General features: G+C 40.0%; 1 protein-coding gene across 1 annotated transcript in view; it reads left to right on the top strand.

The window, feature by feature from the left end:
- Nucleotides 1-3359: 3359 nt before the first annotated feature.
- ctnnd2a (catenin (cadherin-associated protein), delta 2a) overlaps nt 3360-13253 on the top strand; it is a 147969-nt gene continuing 138075 nt past the window's right edge. The window contains 3 exon segments of the mRNA XM_032503765.1: nt 3360-3411; nt 3996-4100; nt 7589-7761. Coding sequence (XP_032359656.1) covers nt 3360-3411; nt 3996-4100; nt 7589-7761 — 330 coding nt within the window.

The following is a 13253-nucleotide window of genomic DNA, read 5'->3' as shown; positions in this document are numbered from 1 at the left end:
TGACCAACACATATATAATAAAAGATTGATACTTGGCCTGTTTATCGATATAGTATTATCACTGAAAATATTGCAATACTATGCTGTATCAATTTTTCCCCCACCCCTACTTGCAATGTATGTTTGCAACAGAAATAGACTGAGGTTGAGCTCGCTGACACTCTCATTTCCATGGTCACACAAAAGTGGGAGACAGACAATCAGAGTGAAGTGTTGTTAACCAGACCACAGACATGGTAACGTTGCTCGTCTGAAAAATGAAAATGAAATGAGCTTTTTTTGACAGTGGAGATGCAAGACATAAGCACTAGTCAAGAATACATGACCTTCTTCCTGTATTTACCTTCTGCGTGCCACCCCACACACAGCTGAACATGAAGCGCTGGTAGTGATGCATGTTGGTACGCTTGGTTTTTTCTGTGTAAAACGAAACCGAACCAAGGGGAAATCGCTCCAAGTTTACAAACTCATCAACTGATTCGGACCAGAACAAATTAACTATAGGCAAGGCAAGGCAAGGCAGCTTTATTTGTATAGCACATTTCAGCAACGGCAATTCAAAGTGCTTTACAGAAATCAGTTAAACAGATAAAACAAGTACAAACAGTTAAAAATCATAAACATTAAAAATTAAAAACACAATATACAGTTAAAAACAAATAGAAACATTAGGACACAAAACACACAAATAGAGTTACAGTGCAGCATAAGAAATTTAAAGAATGAGCATTAATTAAAGAAAGGCAGCATCAAAAAGAAAGTCTTCAGCCTTGATTTAAAGAACTGAGAGTACAGCGGATCTGCAGTTTCTGGGAGTTTGTTCCAGATATGAGGACATAAACTGAAAGCTGCTTCACCCTGTTTAGTTCTGACTCTGGGGACGAAAGTAGACCTGTCCCAGATGACCTGAGAGGTCTGGGGGGGTCATAGTGTAGTAGCAGATCAGAAATGTATTTTGGACCTAAACCGTTAAGGGTTTATAAACTAGCAAGAGTACTTTGAAATCATTCTTTGAGACACAGAGCCAGTGTAAAGACTTCAGAACTGGTGATGTGATCCAGTCTCTTGGTCTTAGTGAGGACTCAGCAGCAGCGTTCTGAATCACTGTAGCTGTCTGATTGATTTTTTAGGGAGACCTGTAAAGCCCCCCGTTACAGTAGTCAAGTCTACTGAAGATGAAGCATGGACCAGTTTTTCCAAGTCCTGTTTACACATAAGTCCTTTAACCCTTGATATATTCTTAGGGTGATAGTGGCTGACTTTGTTATTGTCTTAATGTGGCTGTTAAAATTCAGGTCTGATCCACTACACCCAGATTTCTGGCTTTGCTGTTGTTTTTAAATTGTTGTTTGAAGCTGAGCGCCGACTTTTAATCGTTCCTCTTTTTTTCCAAAAACAACCACTCAGTTTTTTCCTTCATTTATTTCACAGAAAGTTCTGGCACATCCGTCGTTAATTTGTTCGATGCACTTGTCAGTTTTTTGTATTGGACTATAGTCCCCTGGCGTAAGGTTATGTAATTGTGTGTCGTCCGCAAACTATGGTAACTTATTTTGTTTTTCTCCATAATCTGAGCCAGTGGAAGCATGTAGATGTTAACAGAAGAGGCCCCGAATGGAGCCTTGCGGAACTCCGCACGTCATATTTGTACGCTCAGATGCATAATCTGAGCGTAAATATAGGCGTGAAAAAAACAAAAGTTGATAATGAGTCCTGTGAATAATTGATGACAAAGTTGAAAACCACATCTGTTCTAAAACCTCATATGGAATCCCGTTGGGCCCTAATAAAGTTCATGAGATTGGGTCCTTGTCTATACTTTGAAAAACAGTGAGAACTGTTGCGTTGTAGGCTTTGTAATGGTCTCAACAGGTTGTACAAATTAAATGGATACATTTAGGTTACTGATGTTTACAGATTGTGCCGGTGTCTGCAGTCTAACTCTCAACAACAACTGAGAAGTCAGCGGCTTGTAACGGCTACTGAAGCGCCCACCCAGTCCACACCATCTCTGCACTCTGGTGTGGTCGTCACGCTTCAGAACCAGCTGTCCTCTTGTCAGCAGCACAGGTCCTGAGGTTCTGCAAAGACGGCAGCCGGCCAAACTGTCTAGCAGGCTGACTGAATTTCATTGAACAAAAAAATATTTTTAAAGTAGGTTAAAGTAAGAAGTAACATATGTATACCTTATTGCCACATAGCTGTGATTCTTTTTTCCTTCACAACCTCTCTCCTTGCCTGTCTCTATGAGTAGTACAGTAACCACTGCAAGCATTACAAGACACCGATGCTCTGGAAAAAAGCTTCTGTGTTTTAAAACCGAGACTTATTCACCCAGTCAAATCAATCAATGAAAGCTACTACATCCATGTCTGGACGGCCATTACCATCTCAACCAACAAGAGAAATAGACAGATCACACATGTGAATGTATTCACTTATTCTCATATACCTCATATATCACCTTAAAGGCACACAAGCACTTTAGACACAAATTGTGCAATGACAACCAAGGCGTTCACGCACACGCACGCAATTAGAAAGTGTGGTATGCGAAAACTCTAGTCTAAATGGGACAAAGGCAGACACAAGCCAAGTAGTCCAGACAGTGAGCCTAATGGTGTAGATGAAGTCAGTTGAAATAGTCTATATGTATCAGTTAGTCTGTCTGTGTCTGCATTGATCACACAGAAGGTGGCTCAATACTCATCTCTGACTTTTGTGTTCTGCCTCTCTGTTTCCTTCTACCTCCTCTTTGTCTTTTTCTCTCTGTTCAACCACCCATCAATCACCGATCAATGGACAGCCCTCAAGAGAACGGGAAAGAAGCCTTGTTTGCATGTGTGTCCATGTGCGTGAATGTGTATGTGCCCTTGTGTTGCTCTGTATGTGTGTACAACACTATCCATTTGAGAATAATAAAAGGACTTACCTGAATGCACAGGACCACATTCTGTGAAATGTTAGCTCTGTAAAAACAATTATAAACAAATGGCTATTGCTGACTAACTGAAATGACATTTAGGCGTGAGTTTAAATTAATTTCTTATTATTTTGTTTGTTTTTCATAGATATACAAAATAAAGGTTACCTTCAGTACAATAAATGTTTTACATATTTTACACATTAAAATAGAGACATTCAACATTGCTAATGTCTCATTTTGGAATCATGCTGCAATGCAAATGAAGAGTGAGATTTAACAGGTCTCTTTTTAATTTTTTCTCTTTTTCGCCATATTTTGTATAGGGCTTTGGAAGCTCTATTGTAAGCAGCCTTTGATTTAATAATCAAAGGCTGCTGGTATTCTGCAACGTTTTGTGTATGTTGTTGGTGTTTTTTTATTATTATTAATAACTATGTCCTTCTTTTGCAGTTCAGCAGATGAGCAATTTCGCTGGAACGCTCAAGGTAAGGTTCTCTATGAATGTTTGAATACACACACACACACACACACACACACACACACACACACACACACACACACACACATGCTCATGCTGCTCAGCCATGAATGCAAAGGATGTCAATGCAATATCTCCTGAAACCATTTTTCTGCTGTTTTTCAACTTAAAACCCTGACTTGTCACATATACTAGCACTGACAAAATCTCTAGGGTTTTATATTTGCCAGACATCTTGAGTTAAGGATTAGATTCATTGCCCCAGCATCAACAAGGCCTGTTCCGCCACATGTCTGATTGACACACCAGGAAAATTTTGAGTCAAGGTGCATTTTGAATTTATAACAGCGGGCCAGTAATGTATGGGCAGAAGCACCCACCCACATACCTGATGGATTAAAAGATGATGGCAAAAACACACACACACACACACACACACACGCACACACACAAACACATAATCACACTTTCAAATACAAGACCAAGGCCACTGTTGGCTTTGACAGTCAGTTTTAATCTGCACATATGAATAGTAATAATAATCTATAGTAGTATTTTGCTTACATCCTATTTCTTTTTTCTCCTTTACAGCTGATGGACAGAAGGATATTGAGGATGAGCTGACCACTGGTTTGGAATTGGTGGATTCCTGCATTCGGTCTCTCCAGGAATCAGGAATTCTTGATAGTGGAGAACGTAAGTGTACTTCTCAGCATCATTGTCTATTTCGACTCCAATTATTGCAATCCATTTTTTGTCACTGACCCAAACAGAACTGCAATCCAAACAAAATACTATTTCATTCTAAGAACACAAAGGTCCAAAACCGAATTTCAATTGCATCTCCAATTTTAATGTTTATTCACATTCACATTAGACAGGAAATTAGGTCTTTACTTTAACACATGATGGATCAAACACAAGGTCTGCTCAACTCTAGCAGGCACTTTAGCAAGGTACTGCTTCTAAAGGAGTATAAATCTCTTTTTTAATTGTCATGCACAGTCACTCCTTTAGAAGAGGTACTCTGGGGTAAAGAATATCCAGACAATCTTAATGGAAACTACACCTCTGGTTGGTTTAACCATAGAAGGATTATGGTGTGTATTGTTCTGTAATTATTTTTGTTTTCCTGAATGAAATAAACTCTTATTAGTCCCTTAGGCCATTAGATATCTGGCATAAGTGCCGCAATTCCCTATGTTAATATTCTCTCTCAGATTTCAATTCTACTTACAATAAGCAAATTAAGTTAAGGGAGGATTTTGTTCCAGATTAGACATAATGTATACAGTATAGTTAGATTAAGTTAGTAAATTATTTGAAAAAAAAAAGTTAGCATAGCTCATTAACAAATAAAAATGACTTCAACACCAAGGACTTTAAGGCCTTATTCAAGGTTTTTTCTTTTTTAAAGAAATGTTTAAATGTGGAAGCAATCCGATAACAGCCTGCAGACAGTATAGTAACACACTATGCTGCTCCTGGATTTGTTCCAACAACTGTCCACTTTCAAGCAGCTTTTTCATCCTGTAGGCCTTGTATTGTGATAATTCAATTCAGCCAATGATTGAGAGGCAACCTGTGTATGAGTACTTGCTAAATGTGCTTGGCATTCTCTTTGCAGGTCATTGGTTTTGGAACACTGCATTCCCATTCCACTTATTGTTTGCTGACCTTTTTGAGTGTTGATATTGCTGTAATGGATGGCATTTTAAAAACATGCACTGAAGCAGCGCATTACTACTTGAAGAGTTTACTCACACAATATACAAAGAGTTTTACCAACTATTGTTTCTAGTACTATTGGAATGGGATGGTTTGGTGAGCACCTACATAATAATGCATCTGCTTGTACAGTGAGGACCAGTCCTGTGTTGTGTATGTAGGAGAGCACAAAAGCTGAACAGAAATGTACTTAGAAAGCTGGTTTGGAATATTTACTACAAGACTGCTGTTGCTGCTCTCCTTTGATAAGAAACAGGTTGCATGTTTAGGCACATGCATAACAGTGGGGATACATGTCAGATCATTTGATTCTTATCTTGTTTGTAGGGAGTGCCTGCTTTAGCCCAGTCCAAATAGATGGCACTCTCATTGTGAGCACTCTTACTGTGGTTGCTCCATACCCAGCTGTTTTTCCCATTTTCCAAATGGGTTTCTACCACAAGCATCACAATGTGTGGGTGCAGATAAATTCAGCATAGCTACTGTATTTGTATGTGTGTTTTTGTGTGTTTTCCCCCAAAGGGTAGCGCTGCAAATAGCTTAGCAGTAAATACACAGAATAGTGACATGCTGCTGTCTTCAGTGAAAGGTGGCACAGGACAGGGAGGCCTTTTGGTTTCAGCTGATACACTAGTTGGTAAGATGTTACAATAGAGCTGCACAAATTCACATAATCAAGTGTTGAGAGAGGCACAACTTCACAAAAGAGTTATTACCATGGAATGAAATGTACTTTTCAAAGCATAAGCAATAACTGTGGGACCTTGGTGCATTGTGCAATCTTAAAACTGAATTTCTCCATCAACCAACCTAATGACTTTCCTATCATTCAACCATCCACATGCACTTTTACCACTGAAACCAACACATACACAATTTTTGTCATGCAGCGCACACAATGTAACAAACATCAAGGCCGGGTGATGACGAGATTGGGAGCTCCCACTCACTCGCTGCGTAACTCAAAGTGCTGTTTAATAATTCAGAAAAAGCTAGGGATGAATCAAGATGAGGAAAGACAAGTCTTTTGTGAAGGCAAGAAGCAGAGGAGTTGATCTTGGTTCACAGTGCACACGCTCACAGCCAGATAGGAATTCTGGGGGAGAGAGAGAGAGAGAGAGAGAGAGAGAGAGAGAGAGAGAATACATATGGGAGAATAATAATAAGGGGTACTTGATATTTTGGGGAAAATAAGAAACAATGATGCCAGTGCGCTCTGGGGCAGACACTTATTGTAGACTTTATTAGGAGATAATCATGATATTTAGAATTTTAAAATGGGAAAAGTATAAACTATATATGCTAATATTGGCTTCCTTACAGTAAGTAACTATAACAACAAACATACACTTGAAATGTATTTTCAGCGAGACAGTAAAAATAGCAATTTAATGAAATATTTACACTGCTGAGTGAACAGGTCACGGATCTGATTGGCTTTCAATAAAACCAAACCACACATTCAAACACGCATAGAGATAACCTTTAAATCCTCTCACACAAACACCACTGGCTATCAAAGGGGTTTGTAACAGTTCCCTTCCGTTCACTTCATCACTCCGTACACACATTGGAAGATAGTCCATCTTACAAACTGCCTTATGATGTTCTTATTCCCACTCAATAAAAGCTATATGTGCACAGCATGGAAATCAGAGAGAGAGGGGATTATTATTTGACGCCACAGCAGTGATTGCGTCAGGTGGTCGAGATGATGCTGCTTCTCAACTGGGGGGTTAAATTGTTATGTGTGTGTGTGCGGTGTGTGTGGTTACATTCATTTTTATCGTTGACGACAGATATGGTTCATATGGATGTATGTCAACACTTGCAACAAGATGCTTAGGCTGTTAAAATGTATGGAAGGTGAAATGAGTGTACTCCAGACAATTAGGTAGATGAAGCCATATTCAAATACCCTGCAAAGCTTTATAGACAACAACAATGTTTAGTGATTTATTCCAAACTAGAACTTTCTTATATCTTGCACAAGGGGTCAAGTGAATTTGTGCTTAAGTTGACATTACAAAATAAAAATGAACGTGTTTGGGGAGGTAACAAATCAAGTTATTAGGTGTTCCATCTATTAAAACTTACTTCTTTTCAGCCCTCCATCTCCCTGCTCCTCCTCCTCCTCCTCGCCCCATTCTCTGTTCCTCTGTTTCTCTTTCCCATTGCTGATAAATTATGTATGCCATCTCCAACTCACGGAGTGCTGCACTGCTGCACTATCTGTTCTAAATTGCTACTCTCTCTCTCTTCCCTATTTCACTCTTCGCCTCTCAATTGCTCCCCTTCACGCCCCCTCTCTTTTTCACTCTTAATCTCTCTATACTCACTCTCTCACTCGCTCTATATATGCACACACACACACACACACACACACACACATACACAAACTTAACTCAACCCCCACCACCTACCCAACCACACACCACTCCTGTCTCTATTGGTAGGACCAGCTCTTCTTTCCCAGAGTTCCTTGCAGCTCAACTCCACCCCGGAGGCTTCGCTACAGTACTCTGCCAGCTACCATAGCAACCAGACCCTCGCCCTTAGCGACAGCATCTCCGCAGCAACTTCTCAGCGCAGCGGGCTGGTTGGAGGAGCCGTGCACAGCTACAACCAGGTAGGAAACACTGCTGTACACGGATGATGATGGGGAGGGGTGGAGGTTCTAACACTGGCCATTTGTGTAAATGTAAGTGTATGTTCTCAAAGAACTTGGACATTATGCTGATGGCCAGAGTATGTTAATAATTGACATCAAAGGAGTTTGACTTTTAATGTAGTTCTCCACTGTTTATAAGTACAACAGCTTGTACTTGTTTGCTCGTTGAAGGGATATCGAGAAAAAGTGTTGCGATATATTGTACATGCTGATTTTCAGATTCCTTGCTCCTCTGTCATTCCGCCACAGACTGAGCGAACATTGCCCTTCTTTTTCCTTTACCCCCTATTTTTCATGCACTATCTGCATAGCACTTCTCCAGCTACATGCTCTTGCCATGAATTTGTTTGACATCCCACTTGGGTCTAGTTGATGAGTGATGTTAGTACATATTTATACAGCATCACGTTTGATTAACCTTACTGAAGTGGTTGAGTCCCTACAACTAGCTTTGAAAGCAATCCATAGCATATCAGACAAATTATTTAACGCTGTTCAGAAGGACACAGGTAATCAGATGCTCAGACCAAAATGAGGAGATGATTAAACGCACACAGAGAATTCTCAGCAAGTGTCTTGTTTATAAAGACTTGAGAAATAAAGCTGTAGACAAAGTCACATATTAATCACAGCAGTGTGCCGATGAAGAGAGAAAACCCACCTAATTACTCTCCGGCCTAGAGGAGCCAATTATTTCCAATTTTCATGTCCTTAGCATATCAGTGGTAATACATGTGTACACACATGCTTAAAACCACACACACACACACACACACACACACACACACACACCACACACACACCACACAACCACACACACACCACTACTAATCTGTAAGCAGCTGCTTATTAAAAGGTATTGCCACTGGATATATAATATATGTAATATTTAACAAGGATTACCATTTTATGAATATCTTGCAAGTATTTTTTCAGTAAAGTTTCCATGACTTAATGTGTGTTTTTTATGGTTGTGTAGTTGGCATTTGCTTGTGTGTGTGTGTGTGTGTGTGTGTGTGTGTGTGTGTGTGTGTGTGTGTGTGCGTGCATGTGTGCAAATCTGTGTACGTTTATGTGAAAGAAAAGTGAAGGAAGTACACATTGTCATTCATTTCCTCCTTACAGTCATACCAAAGTTCATTGCTTAGCTGGGTTCGGACAGAGCTTCTATTACTTTCCGTAATAAGTAAGAAATACAGGAGACAAATAGAAAAACAGATGGACAAACACATAGATGGACGGACAGATAACGCAGAGGGAGTATTTATTCTGTCTGTATTCTAAAATCTTTAATATTTCTTCTCCCCTGTTTCCCTTATATTGCAGTGCTCCTGTCCTCTTTTCCCTCCCCTCTTCTTTCTTCTCTGTCCTCTCTGCTCACCATCTCTGTCTATGTGAGCATGAGTATGTTTGTGTGTGTGTGTGTGTGTGTGTGTATCCTCCTCTCTGATGCTTTTGGCTTGTCAGTGTAATGGGGCCAGTGTTGTCAGCAGGGCTTGTTGATCATGAATAGCTTCACGCAAGCCAGTGCTGCTAGATAGGCAAGTGCAGCTTGCATGCATGTGCAGTGCTGCAGGTTTGTGTTGGTGCGCTCGCAGGCATGTGCACATGCAAATACACATGGTGGTGTTTTCTATGCACTCCCTGTGTGTGCAAAAGTTTGCACAAGTGACTGTTTCAGGGAGAGCAGTGTGGAAGGTCTAGCATGTTGCTGTTCTTCTGTAGGGTATTTATAACCCTGAGAGGCCCTGCTTTAATTATGCATGGATACATGGCACCTTAAATATCCCAGTGTTTTACTGGAGGAGAAGAAAAGCGTCACTGCAAGATGACAGAATGTGATGGGGAAAGTGCTATCTCTCACACTGTGTGTCAGGCTTCCTATTTATTAGTTAACTCAGCCAACAATTCAGCTCTACTCATTTATTTACCCTGTGAATTACCCATCCATCGTTGTATCTGTTCACTCACCTCTTCATAAGTCTAAAGTCCATTTCTTTCCTACTTTGCATCTTGATGACTGTAGCACATCTGCAGTGTTGAACACTATCAAGTAACATAAACCATTAATAGGTTTCTTAAACTCAATGTTTTTGGCCTGCATCTCATCAGCCTTCTCTCGCTTGGCTTTGTAACCTACTAAATTAACACACATGACTTGTATAGGAGTTTTTTATGGTGCACAGTTCTGGATTGTGGCTCTCATCCCCATTTAAGATCTCTCCCTCGCAGTTTATAGACACAACACTTTGAATCATTCCCTCTCTAATAACCCTGTATCCATGTGCACATAAACAAACACATCAAGTCACATTGTTAACATAAAACACCTTTCGTTTCATGTGCACTTGTTATAGGTTCCATTAACACCTTAAATACTCAAGTATTTTTTAAAGACCACAGCTAATTGCAGTAATCCAGGGTGTTTGTAGTTCCAGCTATAAAAAAGGCTAGAATAAGTTGCCTGTGCTATTATGGTAAAACTATTGATACTGATGCATTCAAACACGTGATAAATACTGTAATATTTGCTGGCTGGTGAGAATCTGGCGCTGAGCTGCATTTCTGGAGCGACAGCTGGAAGCTAAACAGCATTGATGGAAAAGCTGGAAGCTGGACTCTTTTGCTTGATGTATAGCTGGAAGATGAACAACATTGCTTGAATAAATGGTTAGGAGCTAAACTGCAATGTTAGATAACTTTAAGTATGAAATGCTGCTGAAGGAGTATGACGAGTTGAAATGATAGAAAAGGGATAAATAGGGCATGCAGGCACATGGAAACACTGTTCCTCCACCACCATCATTTATTTTGTGTGTGTGTGTGTGTGTGTGTGTGTGTGTGTGTGTGTGTGTGTGTGTGTGTGTGTGTGGTTTTTTGTGTGTGTGGAATTTATTTTGAAAGTATTCAGTGCTCATAAAGCCTGCTGTAAGCTCCTGTTACCTTCTATTGGAAAATCTAGACTTCTGGGTCTGACTGGTCCCTTACTACAGCGTTCCACTGTAAATAACACCTGTGTTTGTCGTAATGAAGCTGCTGTTACGCCACAGACATCAGACAAGCAGTTTAATCAGCCAATCTTAAACAGCTGTTGTTCCCCAACTGTAATTAAAGGTGCCCTGCCAAACAAAACCGTTTTTACTTGAATGTTTTGAAATATGTTTGGTCCATATGTGTTTGGGTTATATTATGAATGTAAAAATGAACTGCTATCTCCTCTGTAAGCTCTGGTCACTGAAAAGAAACAAGTGGAAAAATCAGAAGCTGGTCAGTCTGACGTCATGTTGCCTGAGCTCATTACTATTCATGAGCTCTCCCAGTTGTGCTGGGTTAAGGATGCTAATAGCCAGGCTCTCATTGGCTAGCAGTTAGCCAATCAGAGTCAAGCAGCCTAGCTCATTGAATATGAATCAGAGCTGAGGCTTTCTATACCACGCTAGAATGGCTTGAAACAAGGTAACTAAGGCATTTTTTTTTCCACAATAAAAATGTACAGAGTTCATGGTAGAACTTCAGACATTACTACAAAGTGATGAAGTATTTGTGGCAGGGTACCTTTAATGGTTGCTTGGTAATGGCAACTGCCGAGAGACTCCTCGGTCAGACAGTTCATTTAACGGAGCTTAAGCTGAGAGGCACCACTCAAACTCTAGCTCATTACAACAGCATGATTTATATCACTTATATGTATACACAATGTTTTCTTTTTTTTTGGTGTGTGTCAAAAATGTGTGAAATGGAAAAGTACAGAATTTCTGTTTCTTGGTTTGTTTTTGGTCTCAGATAACGGAGATGGAGTCCGTTTGGACAGTTGGATGGCCCTCCACTTTGAGGCTATATCGCAAAATATATACGCCTTCTTGCATAGTTACATTGTTTATAAGAGAACTAATTTTTCTACATTTGAAAAAAAGTGTGGCACTAAATAGACTGGGTAAACCCAGCCTGATCTGCCGGCGATTTGATTTCTCCCTGCAGCTCAGGCTTGAAACTTGTACATTTATCTATCCAGCTTCTGATACAAATTTACGGGAACCAATCACAAACTGGCGTATCTACCTGGCGCGATGGAGAAGGCCAATGAGCAACGGCAAAAGCTTTTGTTTGCATTCCTAGGCGGCCAGTAATTGATGCCCCTGTCTTCAAAGTACGTCACCCGGATTGTTGGCCTGATTGGTTGAAGGATTATCCAATTGCGTAAAGAGTCATTTGAACTATGCTCATTGATCACGCCTCTTGTGCAGAGAAAATACGGAGCACACTCCCCAGACTAATGTTAAATCTTGAAAAGATTGAGCTGGGTCTGGTGATAGCCAGACTAGGGACTAAGAGGAATTTGATAAGATGTTTTTAATAACAGTTGAACAGCTTAACGCCACCCTGGATGTGATGTCACCCACTCTCACTCTGAACATTCAATCCATTCACTTGAATGGGGGAAAAGGATGAAGAAAAATGTTAAGTATTTTGGAAATTATGAAACAAACAGTGATTCAGTTGATCCTCATTGAGCCGAACAGTTTGAATGACGTTTCTACAACAAACGGTGTTGACGTAGCCTAATTAGGTGCCAAAAACAAGGAGGAATAAAGATAATACAGAGAAACCAAGAAGAACATAGATGGATTGTGGCTTTAAATGAAATTGTCTTGGTTGTTTGGAAGGAGTTGACATCAAAACAGATTTATTTATGGAAGTTGGCAGAAAAATTGGCTGAATACACTGAGATTGCTGTTGACAGTTCTAAGGAAATCATGATTCGTGGAATCACTCAAACTCATTGAATTTATTCACATTGAGTATATTTCAGTTTAGTTTAACAATTTATAGTTGCAGAGTCATTTGTGTAAGAAAGACGATAGGCAGACATTCTGTTGATTCCTGCTGAAGGACTTTTTAGGAGTGTGCTTATAAAAGGTGCACCCACAGCTGATTTAAAATAGGAACTGAATTTTAACCAGTTGCTGTTAGTTTAGCTATTTTTATCTCTGACTTCATGGCCAAAGATTTAGAGTAGAATTCAGCCCATCCTTTGTAGTGGTGCCAGGTTAAGTTACCTTAAAGCTTCCATCAGGATTTACTTCCTGTGTGTTGAGATCAGGATGGATCAGCAACTCAAGAATGAATGCTTTACTGTTGCCTATCATAAGCACTTCAGTGCTTATGATAGGCACAGTGTCAGCATGTTACTGAGTCAAGAACATGACAATATAGGGAATCTATTATAGCTTAGGCTACTGTATGTTTGACCTCTTCCTCATTTTAACAATTTTCTATCCTTTGAGTCCCTGTCTCTGCTACTCTACCTGCTTGCCTTACCACAAACTGTGCTTCAGATTTTTTGAAAGAGACTGCTATTCCATAGCATGGTCCTACCAGACTCTGGTACATTTCATTTTTACAGAGAGTTTGGCCACTCTCCGTTGACAAGTGTTAACTTCCTTGTAGGC

The sequence above is a fragment of the Etheostoma spectabile genome, chromosome 22, assembly GCF_008692095.1.
Source record: "Etheostoma spectabile isolate EspeVRDwgs_2016 chromosome 22, UIUC_Espe_1.0, whole genome shotgun sequence".
NCBI classification, from domain to species: domain Eukaryota; kingdom Metazoa; phylum Chordata; class Actinopteri; order Perciformes; family Percidae; genus Etheostoma; species Etheostoma spectabile.
This window is presented reverse-complemented; position numbering and strand designations above follow the sequence as displayed.